This window comes from Platichthys flesus, chromosome 1, assembly GCF_949316205.1.
Source record: "Platichthys flesus chromosome 1, fPlaFle2.1, whole genome shotgun sequence".
Classification (NCBI taxonomy): domain Eukaryota; kingdom Metazoa; phylum Chordata; class Actinopteri; order Pleuronectiformes; family Pleuronectidae; genus Platichthys; species Platichthys flesus.
This window is the reverse complement of record NC_084945.1, coordinates 10,520,960-10,548,105: the sequence shown is the minus strand read 5'-3', so window position 1 is coordinate 10,548,105 and position 27,146 is coordinate 10,520,960. Positions and strand designations below refer to the sequence as shown.

General features: G+C 42.0%; 2 protein-coding genes across 2 annotated transcripts; one reads left to right on the top strand and one right to left on the bottom strand.

Moving 5' to 3' along the window:
• The first annotated feature begins 1,992 nt into the window (after positions 1–1,992).
• On the top strand, positions 1,993–9,993 carry spg7 (SPG7 matrix AAA peptidase subunit, paraplegin). Its single transcript, XM_062382127.1, has 17 exons — positions 1,993–2,362; positions 2,927–3,029; positions 3,121–3,210; positions 3,322–3,563; positions 3,663–3,802; positions 4,236–4,338; positions 4,452–4,577; positions 4,770–4,932; positions 5,064–5,237; positions 5,317–5,441; positions 6,291–6,393; positions 6,528–6,638; positions 6,726–6,841; positions 7,398–7,554; positions 7,853–8,016; positions 8,266–8,343; positions 8,819–9,993. The coding sequence occupies exons 1-17, from the start codon at positions 2,159–2,161 to the stop codon at positions 9,023–9,025; spliced, it is 2,406 nt and encodes an 801-aa protein (XP_062238111.1). The 5' UTR covers positions 1,993–2,158; the 3' UTR covers positions 9,026–9,993.
• A 321-nt stretch (positions 9,994–10,314) lies between these two features.
• cdh15 (cadherin 15, type 1, M-cadherin (myotubule)) lies at positions 10,315–25,435 on the bottom strand. The gene is made up of 14 exons (XM_062382138.1): positions 25,262–25,435; positions 17,960–18,127; positions 16,298–16,453; positions 15,356–15,500; positions 14,608–14,789; positions 14,389–14,517; positions 14,074–14,256; positions 13,124–13,368; positions 12,894–13,030; positions 12,151–12,381; positions 11,802–12,041; positions 11,411–11,559; positions 11,126–11,317; positions 10,315–10,999 (listed from the first exon to the last, which is right to left on the bottom strand). The coding sequence occupies exons 1-14, from the start codon at positions 25,313–25,315 to the stop codon at positions 10,799–10,801; spliced, it is 2,412 nt and encodes an 803-aa protein (XP_062238122.1). The 5' UTR covers positions 25,316–25,435; the 3' UTR covers positions 10,315–10,798.
• Positions 25,436–27,146: the final 1,711 nt, after the last annotated feature.

The following is a 27,146-nucleotide window of genomic DNA, read 5'->3' as shown; positions in this document are numbered from 1 at the left end:
ACATAAAAACGAGCGCTCTGATTGGCTCCGCTGCTGTGGGTGGATACCGTTTCCGCGCTCTATGAAACTGACGCCATTTTGGATCCACTCAGCGTCTCGTTCCACGTTCACAATAAGCGCGAGCTGGGCCCCAACGTGGCTGACAGACGCGCACAGTTTCAAGCGCAATGGACCACACTACATTATATAATTGGAGACCGAGAAAAGGAAATGGCGTACGAGCATCGGGTGCGCTTGTTTTTAAACACCTTTACAAACCGTGATGCATATTGACAAAGTGTCATTTGTTTTTTTTGTGGTGTTGTTGATACATATATATTTTTCAAAGGTCAATTGAACTTTAATGTATCCTTCAAAAGTGTACCTAATAATTATAAATACACTTAATGCTGCTAGCTAAGATATTTTACAAATTTCTTTAGTAACAGCTATTTATGCTGATCTAACTTCTCACAAATGTATACTCTAAGATGCCAGTGTACACAATATATTTGGGCCATTACTACTCTCTATATATCGTATTCAATGGAGAGAATCAGACCTCAAATAAAGGTCACATATGTAAGGGGGACACCGAGTTCGCGAGAGATCGGAGCGTGTCGGTGAAAACATCGAACGCACCCAACGTCAAGCTGAAACGTAGAGGGGATGGAACAGAGGATCCCATTGGCTCGCAGAAAGATCCTGGACGCTCATTCGCTAACTTCACAAGTCACTCAAACTGACCCGTACACGTCGCTAAACATTACCTTCTTCCCTTCGTTAATTACAGCAACGAATGGGGGCACGAGAACTTACACGCTGCAGTTGTTTGGAAATTAGTTTGAAAAGATACTGGTCGTAAAGTTCAATGATTTGTGATCCTCTAAAGTATGGAGTTAAAAGTGATTAATAAAACGACCTGCTCTGGTTATTATCGGTAATAATTAGCGGCACATTGTTAGTAACACGGAGCTCCACGATGATCCACAGTCACAAACGTGTTTAGGGTTTTTACCAGTAGACTCGTGCAGCTGTAAACAAAATATTTACAAGTAACAACTGGACCGAGACGTTCCACAGCTCTGGGTCATGAATTAACCAATAGTGCCCTCTCCTGGTTCTCTGTTCAACCATTATGTCAACAAATCTATTTATACTAACAAAAAGTTCAGATTCTACATTGAAATGCAGATAGTTAGCTGAATAAAAAGTGTTATGCTTTTAAAAATTCTTGGTACCATGACATTTAGTACGATAGAAACAGTGTGGTTTAAACCTGCCTAATACCACACTGATAAAGACACATTTGTACAACAAACACTTGTTATTTATATCCCTATTGCACTTTCTCATAAAGTTGAGAAACATGCACCTATTCATGGCACTCAAGAGGATATATATTACGAAATGGTTTTCATATAATACACACACATGCACAAAAACTAAATACTAAACAAGAAAAATATATAAACACACAACTGGACAATTTTGAATTATTTTTCATATATCTGGTTATTCAAGTTAGCATTTCAGATATTATTGTTAACTATGCTTATTCTCATTGAAAACTGCAACAAAAAAATCAGTTGTTTTAAGGAAACATATGGAAGATTTGTTTTGATACATGTATATCTAACTATTGCCTATATTCTTGATACGTTTTTTACAGTGTTCAAATATATGTTGTTTGTATCTAAATTTCATTTCAATCCTAGTTAAAAAAATTGGAAACCTTTTACAGAACCTGTTGAATCAACTTTAAAAAATGTATACATTTACATAATGCAAAGTATCGACTCTCGATGTAAAAAAATATTTCTAATGAATAAAGTTTTTATAGTTAGATACATCTTTGTGTTAAGATAAACTTTCTTCACGATGATGAAAAAGTAAGAAGATCCACTTCCGCTGCTGGGATTGCATAATTTCCTGTCGAGGGGGTATCTATTGAGCCTGCGCCAGCAGAGGTTTGAGGTTCGCCATCTTGTCTGCAGCCAGGTCCCTCCTTCTTCCGCTGACATCTTGGCTCTGTTGCACAGTTGAATAACATAGCAATCAAGCTAGCTAACGCGGCACCAAGCTAGAGGTAAACAGAGCTTGACTTTCAGCTTAATGCGACATTAATAACCATGTCGTAACACTTGTTCAGTTGACAAAGTCAGTGAGCACTGGTGTCATGGCCGCTCGGTTGTTACAGCACCGTCTTGGTCTGTGTAGTAAACACAGTTCACGTTTACTGTGGTTACTGTCGAGGCGAGGCGATCATGCTTTAGCTAACAGGACGATCTGCAGCGATAGGGTTCAAAATGTCCTGTTCAGAAAGATGCTGCTTTCCCAGTCCGAGCGGACAGTGACGAGTCAGCCTCAGCAACTCATCCAGGTGAGACCAGCACATCATGAATCCTCAAACAGGCCGAGCTAACGTGTGGTTTGTTATTAACTGTCTTACACAATGTGAGTCAAATGCAGAAAACTGATAGAAGAGAGTCAGGTGTTTCCATTGCACACAATTTTATTAACACACACAACACGTAGGATTGATATCAATAAGCATCACAATATAGTCTTCACCGATAGCCATATAACGTAAGTTCAATTTGTTTATATATTGCTTATGCATGGTGAGGCAGTATAAGACATAATTTCATTTAAAGATTTTGTGCACACTGTTGTTGGTTTATAACTTCTATAATTGGATAAATATCGAGCTGGAATAGAGCTTTAAAACAATATGAGAACCACGTGACCTACTGTATATGTAAATAAGAGCTTCAAAGTCAAAGTAATAGAGTACCCTAAAAAAGTTCATATCTCATTCTCATATCTTCAGTCCCATCAGTTTCTCGTGATGAAATCAGCATGTCAGATCAAATCTGTGATGGTTCGACATTAAAGTGTGAAGATTTGTCACTGAATGACCCTAATGTCACTATTCCCTTTTCAGAATCTTCTCCACAGACCATTGAGTCCTGGCCTGTTGGGAATTAGCAAAGATTTAATCAGGAACAACCTACTGAGGAACCCTGTTGGTTTGATCAATCTATTAGGTAAACAATCAATTATGATAACCTTACTTTGAATATGATTATTTATTTATTTATTGTGACTGACTCATGATTCAAAACACTCTGATATCAGGGTCAACCAACTTCTTCAGTACGTCTCAATCCAAACAAGAGGAAAAAAAAAGTGATGAACCGAAGGGAAAAACTCCAGAGGAAAATGAAGGTAAGTGATGAATTGCTTTGCCGGATGGCCGTTCAATAACTCTACAACATCCGGTTGTGATCTTAATGCTTTTCTGTGATATTCTTTGTTTCCTTCCTCCTCGCCTATCAGAGGAGAAGAAACGGCGTGAGCAAGAGGACCAGATGTACAGGGAGCGCCTGAGAACGCTCTTCATCATCGCGCTCATCATGAGCCTGCTGAACTCTATTAACACCAGCGGTGGTAACATCTCCTGGAACGACTTTGTCAATGAGATGTTGGCCAAGGGGGAGGTGTCCCGTGTGCAAGTTGTTCCTGAGAGTGACATCGTAGAAATCTACCTTCATCCTGGCGCAGTAATCTTTGGGAGGCCTGTATGTATGGATAAATGCAAACATGTAATTAGCCCCAGAGCTTTCGCAGCACCATGGTACGCTAACCTCTCATTTCCTTCCATGTTTCCTGCTCTGCAGAGGTTGGCACTCATGTACAGAATGCAGGTCGCCAACATAGACAAATTTGAGGAGAAGCTACGAGCTGCTGAAGAGGAGCTGAGTATTAATGCTAAAGACAGGATCCCGGTGTCGTACAAACGTACTGGATTCTTCGGAAAGTAAGAAGATGACCTCAACGTTAACTTAAAATCGAATAGCTGTTTCCTGCTGTCTGAAGGAAAGCTATCTCCAAATAGTGTCAAAGGAAAGGTCAATCACAAAAAGCTAATCAATGAACTTGTAATTATGTTGGATTCTTCTTCTTCTTCTTCTTCTTCTTCTTTTTCTTCTTCTTCTTCTTCTTCTTCTTCTTCTTCTTCTTCTTCTTCTTCTACTCATTGGTAATTTCATAAAGAGCCAGTCACTATTATTATGTATTGTTACCATAAACCATGAACAGTTTCTTTTTTTATGTGGTTATGTTTGTGACTTGTGATGTTGGCATCTCCAGCTCTATTTTTAGTGTCTTGAACCCTGATTTAGATTTTCTCCTACACTGATGTAAGGAGATCAAAGCTCTGATACGATGCCTTTCATCTCTTCTCTCCACAGTGCAGTCTATGCTCTGGGGATGGCAGCTATTGGCGTGGCTATTCTCTGGTACATCTTTCGACTTGCGGGCATGGGTGGCAAAGAAGGTGGCTTCAGTGCTTTTGTGAGTTGACACTACATTAGCAAATTTACTTGTGCACATTAACATTTAGTTTTTTTTGGCTCTTTCACTGCTTTATCATGCGTATTAATTGCATATTACAACACACTTGACAGAATCAGCTGAAGATGGCCAAGTTCACCATTGTGGATGGCAAGTCGGGTAAAGGTGTACGTTTCAAAGATGTAGCAGGGCTGCACGAGGCTAAAACAGAAGTAAAGGAATTCGTTGACTACCTCAAGGTAAGAAACCAGACTCAAATAATATATGTTACTCTTGTATGATATATTAGCCCCTGAATATTCATTAATTAAGTAATCTAAAGGGATTTAGATTCAGGTTTAAGTCCCTCTTAGCTACAGGATGTCAATGCAAACTTTGAACACTTAAGATCGCGGTGCACTGCTCACCACAGTGATTTTGTGTGTTGTCAGAATCCAGAACGATACCTCCAGCTGGGAGCCAAGGTTCCCAAGGGTGCGTTGCTGCTGGGTCCTCCAGGCTGTGGCAAGACGCTGCTGGCTAAGGCTGTAGCCACTGAGGCCGCGGTGCCCTTTCTGGCTATGGCTGGCTCTGAGTTTGTGGAGGTCATTGGAGGTAATTATAATGGCGGTTCATGGCAGGCTTATCAGAAGGTTAATTTCTCATGGCACATTAGATGTGGGTATGTTACAGTTGTGATCTGACTTATTTTGTGTGTGTGTGTGTGTGTGTGTGTGTGTGTGTAGGCCTGGGTGCTGCGAGGGTCAGGAGTCTGTTCAAGGAGGCTCGTGCCCGAGCGCCCTGCATCGTCTACATCGACGAGATCGACGCTGTAGGAAAGAAGCGCTCGACCAACACGTCCGGCTTCTCCAACAATGAGGAGGAGCAGACCCTCAACCAGCTGCTGGTCGAGATGGATGGTGAGTAAAACCTGGGACTTCAGAGCAGTCTGTTTTTTAATCAGAGGCAGAACAATGACACGCTGAACTCCTCCTACAGGAATGGGAACGACAGACCATGTCATCGTCCTCGCTTCCACCAACAGAGCAGACATCTTGGACAATGCTCTCATGAGACCAGGCAGACTGGACAGGCATATCTTCATAGACATGCCGACACTGCAGGTAGACCTATACACTCACTTTGGTTTCAATTAAAAAAGTGTAGTTACTGTTCTGCACTTACTTCTATCTTTTTGTGTCTTTTCAATAATGAGTTGACGTAGTTGCATAAAAACATTTATTATTAATATACTTTAACAGCTGTATGGTACTAGCCCTGTATGGAAGTTATGATTGTTATCAAATCTAAATTAAGCTCTGAATACACAACAGTTACTTCCTATTAAAACTTGTTAAGTGTAGCCCCAGTTTCATGAAGTTAGAAAAAAAGACCTTTTAACTAGTGCCACCATTTGAAACTGAATTCCTGGATACAGTACTCATCTCCATTTTTTACTAGCTCTGTCTCACGCTACAGTACTGGAAATCAAGTCTTTTTCACTGCTCTAAAAACAGAAGAAGAAGCAATTTACACGAAAAGATAATAGAAGTTTTATTTGGGTGATTACTTATAAACTTAAAAAATGGAACTTACATTTGTGTACTTGTCAATGCTTTTCCAAGCATTTTCTGCAGTATCAAACGCAACTTTGATGCTGGTATCTGTAGTGGAACATCTCTATCAACATGTTTTTTTTGTACTATTGTAAAGCAAAACCTTGTGAGTTTATTAACTGTTGACAAACCACTGTATCTGTTGAATGATAGTGAACTATAGTTTATTTCACAATCTCAGATATATTCCTGACAAACAAAAACTTTCCATTGCTTGTAACTACTCCTTTCCTGAACATTAGTATTCGATTAACCTGTTCTATTGTACAATCTAAAGTACAATGTATCAACATGTAATACCAGGACAACAGACGCATACACACCTACATTAGTTTCATTTCCCTTGTTGTCTCTCAGGAGAGGAAGGAGATCTACGAGCAGCATCTGAAGATCCTGAAGCTGACGCAGCCAGCTCACTTCTACTCTCAGCGTCTGGCTGAGCTTACTCCAGGCTTCAGTGGTACGCATGTTTACTGTTCTGTCCTCTTGTAAATCGATGAACATCTGTGGCCATAACATAAGAATTGCACGCACCCCCAATGTCAAAAATCTCCAACAAATATGAAAACTCCCTGTTCAACTGTTTCTCTGCAGGCGCAGACATTGCTAACATTTGCAATGAAGCCGCTCTGCATGCTGCCAGAGAGGGACACAAGTCCATCCACACGTTCAACTTTGAGTACGCAGTGGAGAGAGTAATAGCAGGTACCAAAGTACAAGCAGCACACCAACACATTTCATATGTCTCAGTTGCTACTCTGAAATCTGACATTTATGTGTTTGTCATCTCAGGAAGTGTAAAGAAGAGTAAGATCCTGTGTAAAGAGGAGCAGAGGGTGGTTGCCTTCCATGAGTCTGGACATGCCCTAGTGGGATGGTTACTTGAGCACACAGAGGCAGTCATGAAGGTAAACACTCGTGTATGTCTGCTGCTTGATGTGGGGAAGACTTGTCCCCCCTAACATAAAAAAAGTTTTACAGTGTTGTGTTAATGTTTTGAGAGGACTTTGAGGACACTTATAAAGCTGCAGCAATTGTGTATTATATTAAAGTAGAACAATGAACCAGATCCTCTTCTACACGTCTATGAGTCAAAGCCCAATCGACCAGGGCATCAGACTAAGTGTTAAATATGGAACGCTCAATTAGTACGGTATTGGCTGCCAGACGGAGTGACCCACCATCCCAACCTTATCTATGAATGAGTACAAATTGTGTAGCCAAAATTATGAATGAAAATATCTTTAAGATTTCTGCTGTGGGTAGTCAGTGCAGGAAGTTGTGGCTGTTGTGATTGAGGTGACAAAATCTATTTACTGAGACACACCTGCACAGACTGACTCACTAACAGCAGCAACCCTCTCATGGCTGATAAATGTTAGCACAATATGCATAGACTCATAGAAAGGCCTTGAAGACGGTAACTTTTACAGTTACTGATGGATCACCTGATGTGTTTTCCAGGTGTCCATTGCTCCACGCACCAATGCAGCGCTGGGATTTGCTCAGATCTTGCCCCGTGACCAGTACCTGTTCACCAAGGAGCAGCTGTTTGAGCGGATGTGTATGGCTCTGGGAGGCCGAGCGGCAGAAGCTATCACCTTTAACAAAGTTACAACAGGTACATCTCCCACAGCCCGTTCACGTGCATTTCATCTTCTCACAAACTCTCCTCACTTATCCTGCTGATTGTTTCAAAGTAAATTCTTCATAGCTTTCACTCTCACTTTTTCCACATTCCTAAGTTTTAAAATCACCAAATCATTTTTTTGTAATATTCCTGACATGAAATCTGATTTTTATTCTTGCTACAAGAATTAAATAACAGAAATTGTTTAAAAATATCCGACTACACAACCAATACTACTTTCCTGTGTGGTTCACCCCGACACCCGCTGAATGTTCCGCTGTGTTCCCAGGAGCTCAGGATGATTTGCGTAAGGTGACACGCGTGGCCTACTCTATGGTGAAGCAGTACGGCATGTGTGACAGCGTCGGACAGGTCTCGTTCCCAGAGACAGAGGCGCAAGGTGCCGTCGGGCGTCGTCCTTTCAGCCAGGGCCTGCAGCAACAGATGGACCTCGTGAGTTTTCTAAAATTGGATTAGTTCTCTGTTCTTAAATTAGCACACTGTGAAAGTCGACACAATCAGTTTTGGTTATCACCTTAAAATCCTTGAAATGTTGATATTTTTTTTAACTTTAGCTATTTATGTTTCATGAGGCCGTAATGTTAACTGAGTTTCTGAAGTAGGTCTAGTGACTTTATCATCCCCCTGTTTAACTGATCTAGTTCACAATGAATGTTATTAAATGTGAATTTGTTCTTTCAGGAGGCCAAGCTGCTGATAGCCCGCGCTTACAGACAAACGGAGAAGCTGATACAGGACAACAGAGACAAACTGACACTGGTCAGACTTTACTTCTTTTTTTGTTGTCTTAACCCTGCTATTAACTTCTTTCCTAAGTGATCTGATCACTAGTGCTCTACACTAAGTACATGTGTTAACGTACACAACACTGATCACCCCATCTAATTAATACCTTTCCAGATCTTTCTTCATAAAAGCTCCTCGTACCGTTGATTTTATACATCCAACCCCCTCCTGACTCTGCTCGCTCTCTCTCTCTCTATGTCTCACTCGTGCAGACACACACACATACATTAACAGTATTATCGGACACATTTGTAAGCTTGGTAAAAACATAATCTGGTTTTCACAAACACAATTGATGTAGTTATTATTTGCATTTAGAGCAGTGAAGTGAGATCTGATCACAGGAGAACTTAGCTCTGTCCACTTGTGATTGGATCACTCAGGACGCATGTTATTACCTGATCTGAACGGGGCCTTAGTGACACCAAGTCTGTTTCTGTCTCTGCAGTTGGCCAATGCCCTGTTAGAGCGTGAGGTGGTGAACTATGATGACATCGAAGCTTTGCTGGGCCCGTCCCCTCACGGACCCAAGAAGATGATCATGCCTCAGAGCTGGATGGAAGCTGAGAGGGACAAACAAGACACAGGAGAGGACGAACCTCAACCACCTCCTCGCAAACAGAGTGAAGACGACATGGATCCACAGCTAGTCTGATCTTGAAGTGAATGTAGCAAAAGTATTTTCAAGATACTGCGTTTGTTGAAGGCGGGGCAGCGGATCAGCAGGGGCTGGGTGAGCTTAATGAAACCTGGCGCTGTCCCCTCACTTTGAAGCTTTATATAACTGAAGGTGAAATCATAGCTTCTCAGAACTCCATGCAGACGTTTTTGTCCAAATGAACATTTGCACTTATTTTCCAGTGCACGGAGCCATTTGATCATCTGATGTAGGTCCAAATGTGCAGCCAGTGCAGAATGATTATTTTGGGAGGAAGTCCATTACTTTTCTTAGTCGTGTGCCGCAGTTAATTATACCCTGGAAGCAATAAAGACAAGTCTTTTTAAACAGGATGTCTCTGACTTGCATTAAGAGAAGACGGAAAAAAGCTTCTAATCAGCATTTTACTTTGTGTGTAATCAACAATTAAATGTTTTGTCTTTCGGATTCTACAACTCTGTGTTAATACCTGGAACAGATGTGGGATCATTGGATGCAGATGCACTGTGGCACACACAGGTTCGGATTCAAGTTGCACACTTATGGAAAAAGTTAACTAAGGGAGATTTTGAGTTGCCAACTGCAACAAAATATCTCGATGTTTTGATTCTACACAAACACATTCAGGTCAGCATCACTGTGTTTGTATTCACATGAGTAAATTGCTGTGGAGTGTTTTCTTTGACCAGGCTGAAACCGAAGTGTGGTAGAAATAAAGGAGAAATTAAACTGCTCTCCATCAACAGAGGAAACTTTTCTACGTTGTACATTTTGAAATAGGCCTTAAAGGTTGAAATTCAAAAGACGTGTCACGATGTTGGTGATTAGGCAGCAGATAGAGATTGAATTAACAGATTGAAAAACATAACACAGTATCTGTCTGAGAGGCTCTGTGCTGGTTTGTGAATAAGAAAATCCAAAGGGTTGTGTTGTTAAATATTTAAATAAATAAATATTTAAATACTGTGTGTTGTTCTGCTTTTAATTTCATTGGTATCATGTATGTAGTACGAGTAACCCTGCAGCATATCTGATAGTGATCATTATAAGAAGTAGACACTAAATAAAATAATTACATTTATTCTGAAGAAACCAGTATGACCTAAATATAATAAACATTAATAAACATTAAAATGTTTAACCTCCAACAGTTAGATTACAGAACAGAGAGCCTTAAAGTGTTTTCTTCAGTCGCGTTTTGTGCTGCGATGCCTTTGAAAAGGTTGAAACAGATGGAGGAATGGAGGACTTGTGATGACATCAGAAAAAAACAAACAAGCTCAATATCAAAGCAAAACATTTTTATAAAATAATCACTGATATAAAAAAAAGAAATACATTTAAAAGATATTTTATATTTCAGGTTTGTTGTATGAATCATTACAGAGTCAACATTGTCTGAAGAGAAACCACAGCAGACATGGACTCACATTTCAACACACGTTCTGTTTGCCCTGTAACATACACAGCTCCTTCCATTGTGACGATATGATTTGTACATTCTCATTGACTTCTCCTGAGCTTACCTCAAAGCTGTGGCACGAGCCAGTTGGACACTTGTGTCCGAACGATCCTCAACATAAGGCACATTGGATTAAAGCCCCACGGATTTTTACATCACATTAATTTTCCCCGGTGCACTTCAAATCTCGTCCTGGACAGAAAACACTCATCAAACGTGTCTAGAAAATAACACCCGCTGCAGGATCTGTGTCTCTAGCTACTCGTGATACTTCTCTCTCTGTGGGGTGGGGGACGGGGGTGTCTGACTTAACGTGGGTCATACATGTTGGCCAGTTTCTGGAAGCGTGGTCCCCAGTTGTTGAGGTAGTCGTAGTCTTGGTCTCCGTCCGAGCTGCCTGAGGCGATGGAGCTGAGGCTGCCTGCCAGGGATCCCTCTCCCTCGTAGTCGTAGATCAGAGCTGTGTCGTATGGAGGCACGTTAGGGTCGTTGTCTGCTGCTTCTAGGCCCTGAGGACAAAAAAGAATGATGTAGAAGGTGTGATAAGTGAAAGGAAAATGCCCAGAGAAGAACACAGGGACAGTCTTTTGTATGACATTCAATTATGATTTGGGCCTGTCATGAATGTCTCTCACGTCATTGATGTACTCCTCGATGTCAGTGGGATCTGCAGGAGGTCTCCTTGGGTAGATGGGCGAGGGCAGGTTGTGTGGGGCGTCCATCCTGAGGGGCTGCTTGCCTCGAGGGACACGGGGCATCGGGCAGTATGACCCCGGGGTTGAAGGTGCATCATGGGGAGTCCACAGCATGTCGATGTTAAAGGCGTTCTGCAAGATAAGATGGACGGTTTGAGGATCAGTGATGATGCATAAAAACAAACTAAACAAATCCACAATAATTCAAATCTACAGTAGCCTCACCTCGTCCTCCTCACCCCCTCCCTGCTCGTCATAGTTGATGACGTTGTCCCGGATGTCATCCTCCGATTCCCCGACAAGCAGACCGCCTCCCTTCTTGATGTGGTGGCGTCTCCGGCAGGTGGTCGCTGCCACAGCCAGGAGGAGCAGCACTGCAATCAAACACAGGGAAGTCAGTGAGGATTCAATAATGATAGACCTGTAGCCAACATTGTTGTTGACCTATTTCACTCTTTTAATGTTTTTTTGAATCTGAAGAATAAATAAAACATTCTTCAGATTCAATAAAACAGTCCAAAGTCCGCATGACTTTATAGTTTAGTTCAAATAACACATCAGCCCACAGGTTTGAAAGCGTCTGGAACTACACTCATGCTTCTCTAAGAGGACTTACCCAGTAGGAGTGCTACACAGGCCATGATGATAATGAGAGCGATGAAGCTGATTCCCACACTGGTGCCTGAGACAGCCCCTGCCTCAGTCTTACAGTCTCCGAAGGAGTCGCAGGGACACACGGTGATGTTGACCTGAGCGTAGGCGCTCAGAGCTGGGATGCCGGAGTCAAACACCACCACTGTGACTGCATACTCTCCTGCCTCCAGCTCCACCAGGGGCTGAATCACAGCATGAGTGTCTGTGGATGAGAAAAAACAAGAATGGTTTGACATCAGGAGGGGACTAAACATCCTCTAGACAAATCCACAGCACCCCCTCCACTCTCACCCTTAGTGCTGTCTCCTTACCATTGACTTCAAGAACAGTCCAGTTGACTGACAGATAGTCAGACATTTCAAAGGTGAAGGGTGCAGCGTGCGGAGGGAGATCCTCATCCACCGCCGTCACCATCAGGCCAGAGTGTGTCCGGTGTCCACCCCTGCACACGGAGCCGCTCAGAGGGAACAGCTGAGGGGGGAAGTCATTGGTCTCCTTCAGGGTGATGACGACTGTGGCTGTGGTCGACACACCTTCACCGTCTACAGGGAAGAACAAAAATACAAAACAATGAGACAACTTTTTACTATCAACGTCCACAACAATCAATTATGTTTGCTAAACTCTCTTCAAATGCAAAAACAAGTTCATGAAAATTTGTAATGAGAACAAAATAGAGATGAGAACCTCACATTTTCAACTCAATTCAACTGGCAGGATCTACAATATCAAATTTGATATGTTGATATTTGTGTAGTGACCTGCCTTCTATTAATATTTGAAGGCAGTTAAATGCTCCTTTTCTGTCTCTTGCTTTACAAATTGATTCATTCAGAAATGTTTGTGTGTGTGTTTGTGTGCGTGTGTGTGACAGCCAGTGTATGCAAGTTTGTGACTCTTTTTTAACATTGTGTGTCCATGACAAATTTCCCTCAAGACAGAAACCTGCAACTCATTCAACCAGTTGCAAATGTCATATTGAATACAGATATAGATGCAAATATTACATTTTGAATGCCAGAGGAACAGAGTCAGAATAAGTGGATGAACTGACCTGTCACCTTCACCACAGCAGTGTAGATACGGTTCTTAACATTTGGAGATCTCATGTTAAAGGTTCTCCTGGCTCTAATTTCTCCTGTATCTCTGTTGATGTCCAGCCATTTCTCCGGATCCCTGACGATCTCATATCTACAACACAGAGAGCGGAGGATTACTTTCATCTACTGACAGTTTCTATGAATAGAAAAATGGTCCAGATGTGCTGCTGCTCTATCTTCATACCTCAGCTCAGAATAATCAGGGTCAAAGGCGATGTTGCTCTTCAGGAGAGTCCCGGGCACCACCGACTCAGGGACCACGATCTGTATCGGGTCCTCCCTGAAACGTGGAGCTTCGTTCTCATTCGTAACACTGACCACCACCTTAGCAGAGCTCACTGGGAGGTTGGGAGCCTTTCTGCTCAGACTGTTGACGTTTTCCACCGTGACACTCAGCACATACTCACTATGTGCTTCAAAATCCAGAGGCTGCAACACAGGAGAGGACATCGTTTTTAATTGAAGGAAAACATTTCACAAACATTCACATTTAAAGCAAGAAAACAACATTTCAGTCATTTCTAGCTAATTCACCATCGCACATGTAGGGAAAGCCAAATTAAAGTCTTTATATGAGGAACCTCTAGTTCCAAACCTGACCACTAGATGGTGTTATTGAGTTGAGCTGTGTCTGTGGACCTCAGTGTATGTTTTTGATTTAAAGGGCAACGTCACCCATTTTGAAAACCTCTTGTTACTCCTGGGTCTCACAGCAACACATACACGATTCATTTGTGTTTGTCAGAGTGACTGTGGATACTTGACATGAATCCACATGTTTGATCACACTGAAACTCATGTGACGTCTCAATTAGAGCCAGACTGATGTGGAGGTTTGGGAGCTGAACCCGATACAAATATAAAGAAGTAGAATATTCCTGAAACCGATATATCTGTGGAAATATGTATGTTGGAACTTATTGGCAAGGATTCCTGAGATGTTATCAAACCCTTATTACAATGAAATGCAACTGAAGTTTGATACTTTTTAAAGTTTAATCACAAACTTGATTATAAGTAATTATAAATAAAGAGAAAAAACAAACACAACAATTGTTCTGTAAAACAAAAGCATATGTGATACCTTACAATGATCACGACCCCTCCCTCAGCCTCTCCTCCTGCACACTGTACCTTAACTACTGACAGGACGCCCTGGTTGGTGACGGGGTCTGTAGCGATGGCAAAGTTTCCTTCATGATCATTTGCAATAAAATATTTGGCCTCCCAGTTTCCTGCTCCCCGATCGTCTCTGTCCGTCACATTCACCCGGCCGATCTCGTAGTCCTGCCTGTTCTCCACTGCTGTCATACTGTACTGCAGGCACACACAGAACACAGGCCGAAGCATTGAAATCACTGGGAAGCAACTTATCTCATAATATATAAATTGACTTAACCTTATGTAATATAATACAGATAAGTTCTTGTATGGTTGAGTGAGACTCACCGAGACAGGGCTGAACTGTGGAGCATGGTTGTTGATGTCGGACACATGTATGACCGCCACGCCTTCCCCTGTTAGTCCCATGCCCCCCATGTCAGCAACCTGCACTCTCAATCGGAATTTTTTCACCACCTGAAACAGTATTCAGCACATTTTAATGAATTTTTTAATTACGATGCAATGATGAGAGAAAATGCATCTTAAAGTTGACCTGCACTTCACCTCTCTGTCCAGGCCGACGTCCCTCGTGTAGATGGCTCCCGTCTCGTTGTTAATACCAAACATGGTCTTGCTGATGGCGTTGGCAGGATCACTCTCCTGGCCGATGATCGAGTAGCTCAGAAAGGCGTTTTCTGTCATTGGGTCGTCTGCATCAGTGGCTGAGACTGTCATCACTGATGTGCCTATGAGAAATAATAAGAATGTGATGGCTGAGCTGAGGCTGCAGGACTTAAACACACTATTCCTAAAATGGAAAGACGATGTGTCTCTAGGTGTAAAAAATTTACTTGGTTATTCAAGTATTTTACTCAAACCTTCAATTTCAGATTTTTCGGCCTGTAAACACAACACTGATATATTTGATCTAAGATGATTTGGTGACTTTGTTAGCAAATTACACATTTAAGTTAAATTTACAATATATAACTCCGGCCACACGGTGTCTCTCAATCTAAACATGAAGAAAAGACCTGCTTTGATGGAAGCATGAAGCAGCTGGGATCAATGATTCATCACCATTACCAATGGATATCTACATAAATGTTAAATCTGTCAAATGTAATATGTGAGGGAGCCGGGGTGCACAGAGAAAACCCAGAACATGCAAACTGCACACAGAAAGACGCCGGATTCAAACCAGAAAGCTACTCAGGCCTTTTTAGGAAGGAAATCCTGTGATTTTTAGGAAACTGCGTGTAAAGTGAGAAAATGAAAGGTTAGTGATGTAACATATAACACATGGACGTACCTGGGACAGAGAACTCAGAGACAGCACCGACAAACTCGCTCTGGATGAAAGCGGGTCTGTTGTCGTTCTGATCCAGCACCACTATCTCTATGGTGGTGGGATTCTCTAGTCTCTCTCCACTGGGCGACAGCGCAAAGGCCTTAAGCTGCAAGTAACAAAAACAAATTGTAATTTGTCTCATAGGGGTATACAAAATCAAATTAGATTGATTGACTGATCATTTCAAACATCTCTACATCAGGAAATTTAAAGTTAACGCCCTCTAATCAAACATGGGCGTGTTCATTATCAGACATAGACAAATTGTGGTCTGGTCTGCAGCACCCGCACACACAGGTGTTTCAGGGGTAAAGCAGCATTTAATTGTGACCACTTCTTCAAACTTAAAAAGGCTTAAAGAATTGTGTAAATGACACCGTTTGGAGTTTTAATTTGAATGTCGAGGCTTATGGACACTTGAATGACACCACACAAACAGTATGGAGGCATTTTATGTTCCTTTTCCTGTTGTACGTTTGAAGATGTGGTTAAAATTTAGTTCAAACTTATTGTATTTGGCTGCAACGCTGTTTACCCCTGAAACTACAGAAGAGACAATCTGTGGGTATCTGTAATACGTGTACACAACACATGCTGGGTATGGCAGAAAGAAATGTGCAGGATGTTTGCCTCCACATCATGAGCATCCATCACGAGTCATCTGGTGTGAAACATCCTGAAGTCGCTCCCTAGATGCCCATTAAAGCCCTTGGAAACTGACCTCTGGCTGTTTGTGCTGGTGTCTGAGGCAGATCTCGGCTTTGAGATGAAAACATGGACCCACACTTTGAAACACTTGGCCGGTGTCTCGCTGTGTTAAGTGCCTCTGTTTGATTGGGCTTTAAAACCCATTTGAAGCGACTGGAGGACTCAAAGCGGCCACACCAATAAATGATCTCTCACCGTGAAGCTTCTGTGTCTCTCTCGGTCCAGGGGCCGCTTGCTCCTGATCATCCCGGTTATATCGTCGATCTCAAACAGATTCTTGGGCTCCTGGTCCACCCCCGGTCCCTCCAACTTGTAGATCACCTCACCTGTAAAGATTTTGTCCGATTTGATCTGGGCAGAGGAAGGAGATATGATTGTTACAACCTCAGGGGAAGGAGGAAGGGGGGGGGGGGGAGGGGTTGTAAACCATATGTCGTAAGACCAGATGTTTGGATGTTGACGGGGACCTTGAGACAAGGAGTGTTTAAACTCAGAGAGGTCTTTGACTTATAGCAGGAAATGAGATTCTGCAGTAATAGTGGCAGGGAGTCCATATTTCATGCATTTTGCAGTCCCTGTTTTTGACATATCGTCTTTACAGCAAATTCATCACTTCATAAAAGTGCCTCAATATTTGTTCTGGTATGATAGGATTTATATATTACAGGTCGCCTGTAACAGCATTAACACAACATTTACATGACACACGTCTTTTAAAAACGGGTGCAGTGCAGTGTGAGGTCATCATTTCAAATCAACAGTGCATGGCTCCACCAGACAGTGTGTTTAACTGGGGTCAGTCATCAGCTCATTGAAACAACTGCAGAACAAAGAGTTTTCCCTCAGGAGAAGAAACACACCAGATTCTTCCTTCATCGCGATCTAATTTTGATTATAGTGAAAGTATAACTGTTACTCACATTATATACACATATATATGCACTTGTCTGGCAAATGGCTAGCAACTGCTGTTAAACATTAGAAGCCAAATGTCACTACAACTAAAGTCAAGCTGTTTTCAGACATGTACTGAAAGACATTTTCATTTCTCCAGATGGGCTGATTGTGAGAACACGAATGTCCGTGTCCATTGCTCTGGACATTTTCCAGAACCGTTCCTGTCAGCTCCCTGTTAAACTGTCCAAACATGCCAGAGTGTTTTTTTCTTGCAATGTTTCAAGTGAATGAAAATGTGAATGATTTACATGAGGTAATTTATTAGCTTGCTGAGCAGCCAAACACTATTTGTTCCACGAAATAAGAGACCGTTTTTTCTTGTTTTTCCTCCATGTACTTTGCAATACTACAACAGAACAGCTCTATATCTATTATATTGTAAGAACAATGTATTATATGGATCAAATCATGTGGCTTTAGGCTCAGTCTTCTCTTATCAAATTTAAGATACCTCCAAGATTTCTGATTTCACAGCCGGAGAGATTGAAAAGACAGTTTAGGAAAATGTTAAGCAAAGGTTATGAAACCGTTATAGCTTCAGATGCCTGCACCTCTTTTGAAAGTCAGGGAACTGTAGTGTTGAAGCTTTCCAAATAATTTGAGAGGTAAATTGAAAACTGTGTGTGAGCCGTGTGAAAAGGCATTGAACATGCTCCTTGTCTTGAGGGTGTTTCTCTTCGGAGGCCTCACATCAGCTACTTCAGCTATAATTACATAAACTCCTAATTAGTGAGTGACTGTGCACCACAGCAAGTAGAAATATGATTATCTTTATTATATAATGTTTTTACACTGTAGGGACATCGTCTTTCAGCAGATATTGTAAACCTTAAGTTGAAGTACCATTTACTCCAGGGATCTGCATTTATCTATCATGATGTTATATATCGGAGCTTTTACCTGGACAAGGTTTTCAGGAACCTGCTTGCTATTCTCCAACACTCTGATTGGAGGGATGATCCAATCCCTCCTCACCCGGACCAATCCCCTTCCTTGATTTCTCCAGGGGTAGAGGGCCAGAGGAGGAACCTCTTCCTCATTGCGATGATGTTCTGCGGCGCTCCACGCCTGACAGTCACAGGAATATGCAGTTAGTTCAAAGTTAACCTACATTACATCAAACATGAACATATAATATGTGGATAAGTCGCTTGAAGTTTTTGTTTCCAGTCTTTCTCCTTCAGGGACCGACACAAATTATGTCATTATAGACATATGCAGCTGTTAAAAACAATATCACGAGTATCCCTCAGTGCTATTTACTCTCAGAGGCCTGATGGAATTTCTGTATGTTAGCCGTAGTGGGGATTGTTCAGGGCAGGAGGTCTGAGGGGCCACGGCTTCAGGTTTCACTCACTAATACACGTCTTTGTCAGCTCCCTTTGAACTGGGCACAAATTCATCTGAGGACGAGGAAACACAAACACTCACGCTCGTTTCACAAGCCCTCCTTCTCCACCACGTTCACACAAATACACCCACACACACGAGAAACATACTCAGGCCACAGCTGTCGACTGTGGATTTAGATCCTGTGCTTTCCCACCAGCATTCCCACTAACACTCACAAATTCCCCCTTCATGCTTAGCTCTGCACCTGACTGGGAGTTTGGGGGTCACCTTACGGATCTGCTCTGCTGCAGGAATCCCACAGACCCAAACGCACCCACACACACACCCACACACACATATACACACACACACACACACACACACACACACACACACACACTGATAAACAGTACATGCACGTGCATCAACAAAACACCATCCCACGCTCAGGTCCAACATTACACTTCCATAAGTTTCTTCCTCTGTGGGAATTCACTGGACTCAGCATTGCGTCCCATATGTTGAACAGCTCAAAGACACAGTCCAATGAAACCAGACATAAACCGAGATATAACTGAACATGAACTCAAAACAGTGGATACAATTGTGAATATTTTCCCTAATGGCCTGTGATCCCTTGTCTCTGGGGTGGGGGAGCTAATATTCCGATCCTCTGGCACGCCGCTGGACAGTACAGCGAGGAATGGCAACCATGGCGGGCATCTGCAGGCCCAGTCAGGGGGCAGGCTAATCTTAGACTTTTTCTGTATTCCCGGCTAGTACCTATTTAACTTTTCGAAGCCGTCCTCATCTACACATCCACCGAGATGTTTACAGGCGCATTCCAGCAGTGCCTGTCACCCACACAAATTCATCCTGGTAGCGATCCACTTCCATGTTTAAGCCCTCTGCACATACGTGCTCTCGAGCCTCCTGCAGCATTGCACACATTGTGTATGGTTACTTCACCTCAAAATCAATAACAGCTGCATCCCAGTCGTACGTCCAAATATAGCACTTTCTCAGTTTGACTGATTTGTGAAATCTTAGGTCGGCGCAACCACCTCCTCCTTAAGAATGCACACACACAGCAAATTCATCATGAAGACACAGCCCTCCTCTGTAGTACATCCTGCGTTACTACCCACATAAGCAATAGAACATTTAGGATAAATGTGTGACATGATGTCTTCTATGAGATTTTGAAAAGATGAATTGGACAAAAACTATGTTCTGTCTAAATATTGATAGAATTTGATCATTCGTACTAAACAGTATGGTTGAAGATGATGGTTGATGTTAGTTTTGACATTTGGTTAAATTCAAATGTTTTATCAGCAGCATCTTAGGATGAACGTTAATTTAGTATAAGATGGTGGCTATATATCTAAAAGTAGAGCATCAAGATCATTGTCAGAACCATCAGGTCCTGGAGATTTATTTTCAGAAAATAAGTCGGTAGCTTTATTAATTTTCGGGTCTATTTTTGCACCATCTTTATCTTCATCTAATATTCATGGAGGAATCATGTTTTAGAATTACTGCGCTGATTCATTGAGACTTTCAGATCTTCAGAAAATTTGATGTGGATTAAAAACTAATTGGACATTATGGTCTGTAATTCATCATTACATTAATTTCCCAGTGACTTTTGGAACCTAAGGATTTTTGTTAACAATCTCTTTAAATCATAAAGCTGCTTCTTATTCTTTAGGATACTCATCTTATTGAATTCTCCTCTACGCTTCGGTGCAATGTCAGGAAAGTGCCACTAAAATATGAATGAATTCATATTGATCACTGACCAACATGCCTGGATTCAAACAATTAATCCATTAATGTTAAAAGCTCAATGAGAGATTGCATGTGCTACAGAATATTTAAAACAATTTGGAAAATGGAACAATTCCTGTTTATTACTATTTATAGTTCTCTTCTTGATTGATATATTCAATATGTGTAAATATTGCATTATGTAAGGTATGTATTGGTAAGTTATGTAACAGATCATCAAATACATGTAGTATATGATAATGGAAAAACAATCTCAGGCGCCAGCACATGATTGCAATCAATCTGGAAATGTTTGGTAAATAAAGAATTGTGGACTGAAGTAAAAGTCGGCTGCTTGTTTTCAAGTTTAATGGACAGTAATGAAGTAAAGAACTTGGTTGTGGAAATACTGAAGTTAACCACAACATTTTCCAGATTTTAAAACAAGAAATAGACGGAAAAGAATAGAACAGTCAGACAACAGTGTTTTGTTTCTTTTAACACACCCTTTATCAGTGTCCTGTCTCTTCAGTCTGAACGGAACATGACACCGTGTTTTGGACGGTGGCTCCACCAAGTAACTGTTGTAACGTTTTTACCAGACCAAGATGAGGAAACTTGAATGGAAGTGTCACGTTACCAATTAGAGCAACAAGTACCTTTTCTGACAGTCTGAGAGATGTCACCACACACAGATCAACCGTTTTAGAGGCTTTTCCCAGACGCTATTACAGCTTGACCTTTGACCCCAGGCCCTCACCTGAGCATGGACAGCTTGTTTGGGGAGGATAGGACCTCACTACAGGAGCCATGAAGCACTCGGCTGCTGCTGAAGAGTGTTGGCTGAGTTCTAAAAAGCTAGATTCTGCCTCCTTGATGCTGGATTGTGAAAATAAAAGCTTCACAACTTGTACTTAATATTCTGTTGATAGTATTTTAAGTACAGATGTTAACTAGAGACCTATTTTGAATGTGACCTTTCTTTGGGAAATGACTGTTAATCAAAAATGACTTTGTCAAAATTCAGTTTGTAATTTATTAATGTCTCTGTCAGGGAGGACATGTTTTCACCCCTGTCCATTTTTTTGTTTGTTTATTTGTAAGTAAAAATTACACAAAAAAACGACCAGAAGGATTTCCACGAAACTTGGTGGAAGGATGTGTGATGGCTCAAGAAATAATCCATTAAAGTTTGGTTCTTATTCAGATAAGCGAGAACATTGCGAGTTAGGCCATTTTTTAACATTTTCACTGATTTTTCAGAGAATCATTTATAGATTATGATGTAAGAAATCTGTCACATTTAAGAGACAGATATTTATTAGTGTGTGCGATTTGGCGCCGGTCCAAATAAAAACTTCTAGTAAATTTAAAAGTGGTTTCATTAGGAGCACCCTTGGCATGCAAGGTATGCAGTCTCCTGTTTCTTGTTTAACAACTTAGAGCAATAACAACAGAAAAAAGACATATCAATAGAGCCAGGATATACTGGTATAGACAAAAATAGGAAACTAGTATGAGTATAGTGTAGCGTTAGTATATTAACGCTACACTACAAACGAGACATCTGAAAGAAATAAATGAAACTGGGACAACCACAATTCCTCTGATGTTTTTGAACAAGTGATAGAATTTTAAAAAATGCCTCCTTGTAACATTTGACTTATTAGAAAAGTACCCCCACCCATAGACAGCCCAGTGGATCTCTGTTTTGTATATTTATCTCAATCTCTATCAACCTGAGCGTCTCCAGACCAGACGTGTGTGAGTGGACCAGTCACGCAAACAACTCCAGATCAACACACTGCGCAGCCTGAGAAGTAACGTCTCGCACGTCTGACACTTCCTTCAGCCGCAGGCCAAGAGGTCGCACAGGTGCCTCCCTGGTCACTTCTGTTACTGGTCAATCAACCACATTCACCAGCAAACGCCCACTGGTCCCACACGCCCTACTCTTTGCTAAGTCATGACTGCCCAGCATCGGTATGGACACCCTATTTCTGGAGCCACTAAAAGTGTGCGTCCTCTTTGGAGCAGATGTCTGATCTTTCGGAATGCTGAGCAAGGTTGTAACATTCAAGTAAGTCCAAAGGGAGGACTCAATAAGGGGAGAAATGTGGAGGCACTGAAAAAATGCACACGGAAATAACGTCATCTGACAAGTGGTGGTTTCAAGATACTTGATAACGTGATGAGCTCGGTCAAGGAGGTTATGTTCTCATTCGTGTTTGTTAAGCAGGATTACGCAAAAACAAGGACAAATTTGGTTTGATTTCTCTCCATAAAAATGTATGGAACTTGATGATTTCATATTTAGGGACTGATATGTATGAGAGTGTGCAATTTTGGTGAATTTAAATATGGTTTCATAAGGAGACTGTTGGGCGTTGGTGGAGGAATCCCATCCGCTGAGTGCCGATCAACTTCAGTCTATTTATTGTGTGGCAAATCTGATTTGCCATCATTGGAATACAAATGACTAATCCAATGACAGCTTTAAAGATGACTCTAAAATGTTTATAACTGACTCTCTCATATGAAACAGCAGCATTAGTTGACTGCAATTACAACACAAAATCACTGTGATGAGAGAAAACATCTAAACATCTTTAATAACTCCAAACAAACCAAAGACCACTAGACACATTTCGTTCAGGGAAGCGTCATGACAAACAGGAAGAGACTGATCAACAGTGAAGTGTTTGGAACATACTGAACACACGATCAACACTGAGGAACCGAAGACTCAGAAGCTTCATTTTTGGTTGTGTATTCCTTTAGAGAGTGAATTTACAACACTGAAAAAGTCTGTTTACAGAATTTAAAGTCTGTATTTCCCCTCCCTGCCCTTGGAGGAGGATATATGGCTCGAGGCTAATCAACAATTGCTAAAAGCTTTCCAGAGTTTTAAGTTTAGAATGAACATAAACATGGAAAACACATCTCCACTTCCTTTGTCCCAAAATAAAGCTAAAATAGACACAATATGGATCTGAAGTCTGTGCAGATGTAAACATGGAGTGGAGCCAAAGTTATTGTATAAAATGTCTAATTAAATCCAATCTCACCAGATAATAATGTAATTAACATGTTCTTTGACTTTTTTAGTTTGGCCCATGTCCCATCCTTCTTGTGCAGAATCTCTACAGAGATTACCCATATTTTCTTTGTATATTATTCTTCAAGTATTACCCTTGGCTGTGTCATATGTAAAATTAATGGAAATATATTATGAATTTGAATGAGTAAATAATATGAATAGATCAATTCAACCATCAGCAGCTGTCAGTCCGGTCCAAGTGAAAGCTCTCAGTGTCACCTGATAGCTTCCACTTGTGCGTCAGTTGTGCTCCATTCATTCTCAGTGGGCTGGTGTTGTTTTGAAGCGGACAGTCCTCGGCCCTGCGGTGGCGGGTGTCTGTTGAGGTGAGGAGTGGGCAGCAGCCACAGCTGTTCCCAGATGCATACGTGATGCCATTTGTCCCGCTCTGTAATCCCCCTGGCGGAAAGAGGAGTGGGCCACTTCTGGACCATGAAATTGGGTACAAATCAAGAGAGTGTAGCATCGGCCAGCTGCCGCTGAGGTCTCACTCATCGGAAACAATCAGTCAGAGGATTTAGAGCCTGAATCAGTCGTCCTGCTGGGCGTGGATACCTGCAAGCTGTTTTACACCGACTAAGGTTTCAGGGGGAGCAAACGATAAAGAGACAACGTCCTGATCATAAAACTAGTTGACCGAGGAGTCGCTTTCCTTTACTTTGTTTTTCGGCCTCAATGTTTTTTACAGTAGTCGATTTGTCACTTATTAAGTTATGCATTTATGCATAAATGTTCAAATGAACTTTCTTTAACAAACACAAACTAACTTGCACAAAGCATATAATCATATAAAATAATATGACAGATTTTCTTCATCAGGATCCATGAACTACAGGACATAGTGAACTTCAGATCATTCACAGGTTACTTCTGGTCATTGAAATGAAAGTATTACTCTCCTGAGTATTTGAGCAGAGATATCTGTTGTGTAATGTCACAGGACTTCCGTGCCTCACTGTGACTAATTGGTTTTCCCCATGGCTGTGGCAGTGATTTATTACTCCCATGTTCAAAATAGACAAAAAATATTTTCTCTGCCTTTCTCTCAATCAGTTAGTTGGTGGAAGATGAAAATGAACCACAAAAGTATCGCAAGGTTAAAATAAAGAGTCTGAAGATACTCAACATTTGCAAAAATGTATGATCAGAGCAAGTTAAGTGACAGAGAAGATTATTAAATTAAAAATTATTCCGTTCCACAGCCACATTGTTAATCTGCTACATTAACAATGGCTTTATTTATTTACTATGAGTAAATCCTAGCAAGACGTTCCCCAAGAATCAACCATGGCCCCGTCACTCAGCCTCCCGACCTGGGCCGCATTACAACTCCAAACACAGAGAAAGACGGATGGGCCTTGGAAGTGCTGTTGGTAATAAGTCAGTTTACATTGTCATCCATTTTGGGACTCATAATGGCGTCTGCTGACAGGGGCTACTAATGATGCCCGGAGCCCTCTGTACACATCTGGAGACTCGTCCTCCTCGGGACGCTTCATCATCCTCGTTACAACTCGAGTGTTTATATCGGCCTCGGCCTCTGATTGCAGAGCCGGTGCAGTGGCTCCATATTGATGGAAATAAGTTGATGTTTGGTTGACGACATCACTCAGGTAAAGACATAAACTGTGTATCTGAGGAGCAGGGCCAGTGAAAGGTCACTCTCCAGCCAAGCTCGCACTCTGAAGGGGCAGGAAGTGAGAAGAGCCAACAAATAGAGGTAGGTTGAATATAGACCCATGGAGCAGAGGAGGGGGGGGGGGGGGGGGGGGGGCAGTACCACAACGGATACAAACTACATATGCCTTTATCGTAGTCGATGTACTTGCTAGTGACATTTTTAAACCAATCAGAAGCGACCCCTACCACTCCTACTAGTTCCATTGCTCTGGCACCTGTGCTCTAAAATCTCAGAAAGTCTTTAACTCAACAGGAAACAAGAGAAAACGTACCTTAATGCTCAAGTAACTCAACATGAGGTAAAGTCTGTTTCTTACCTGACCAACCAGTGCACCCAGCAGACACACCATCAACGTCTTCGCCCCCATCATCAGTACCTGCACTCAGAAACTCAGTACTAACAGACCACTGAGGAATCAAAGATCCAAGGCTCCTCCAACTGAGACCTGAGCTCCTGAGTGGCTCCACTGGGCCAAACTCTCCAATCCTGAACCTTCTCCTTCCTTCTCTCTGTCCTCTCGCTCCCGCAGTCTCTCCCTCTGTCTCTCCCCCCTTCCCTCTCCCAGCGCCCGTCTCTTAGGGCTCCTCCCTGTCCATAGCTGGGGTATGTCTCACAGTCGCTGGGTAGGGGGTTTGAATTTCAGCAGTGGCCCTCCCAAGTACCCCAGCACATGTGCTGTCACTCATGGACCCAGTGGAACAGGGAGAGAGGGAGGGAGAGAGATGGAGAGAGGGAGGGAGATGGAGAGAGAGGCAGGGCAGCTGCTGGTAGTGTGGACGCAGTCTGTGTCTTCACCAGATGAAAATGAGCGTGTGAGTAAACTTCAACACGTTTCTGAGCAAAACATAAGAAGCAGAATTGTGAAATCACTATTTCAGTAAAATATCGATCAAACCGAAAGTGTTTTAAAATTCTCTTTTTAAATGTGATGAAAGCTGTTCCAAATTCTCTGAGCTCTGGTTCTGGCTATGATGGAATAATGTGAAGTCAGATGCAACTCTGGTCATCTGCGATGGCACTGTACCATTTAGCAGTAACAAAAAAAAAGACTTGAATTTTAAATTTCTTTAATTAAATCTGCCGTCGGTGAAATCATCAAGTTTCTCAGAAACAAAGTCACGTCTTCAGATGTCTTGTTTTGTCTCATTAACAGCCCAACACTATATAATGGTATAAATAAAAAGCTAAATATTTATCAATTATCAAGTTGTTCATCATTTGAGCTACCATGTAATTATTTTGTGATACTCATTATTCTTTGATTCGGAGTTAAGGAGGTTTGTTGTAATTTTGTAAGTATGTCACTATACAGAAATACAACATGTTTCTGGTGTTTTACAGACCCAACTTGTCAACACAATATACTCTTCTGTCAAAGTCTACAGGGGCGTAAAAGAGGATTTCTTCTAAAACCCATCTTGTGTCAATGAGTCTTGATGTCGTGAGGTTGGATGTGTGACCTCCCTGTGCCGTGTGGTGTGAGTTGCACCCTCACATATTCAGAACAATCACACACAACCCTTTGATGGCCTGCTATTTTCAACTCTCTGTCAAAGCAGAAGATGAAGATCTATAGTTCTCTACGAGTGAAGTCAAAATTCAGACTGCCATTTCTGAGACGCTTGAAATGTGACTGACACGTCGCCACGGGCCGTCAGGTACAAGTGAGGAATGCCTGTCTACAGGTGGTTTGCTGTTTGTCCGCCTCATTGGGACAAAGTTGAGAAAGTCGGTTTGTTTTTCAGGACGGACGCCCTCGAGGGAGAGAAAACCTGCAGGGAAGATGTGTTTGTCATTATGGGACCGTTAGCGGTCTCGTCCACGCTACGTCCAGCACTCATCGACACCCTCTCAGCAAGTCTGCTCACAGGTCAGCGGTCGATACGGATCTTTAGAGCCTAAACAATGTCGTAGCACATCGGCCCCTCGTTTACCACGGACACCGCTCACAGGTCAGACAACAAACTCGCCCTGCCAGTAGATGCTGCCACACACATGAAAATCACGGGCTGGGTTATGAATTTACAGTAAGAGAAGCGAGACTGTTGATATTACAGTAGAGAGACTGGTGCTAGAAAGCAGAGCAGCGGGAATGTGTTGGCAGACTGGCCCTGCATGCTGAGTGGGTGTCCGCATGCTTCCATGTGTGTTCATGAATGTGTGTGTCTGTGTGTGTGTGTCTGGTATAAAGCGGCGATTTC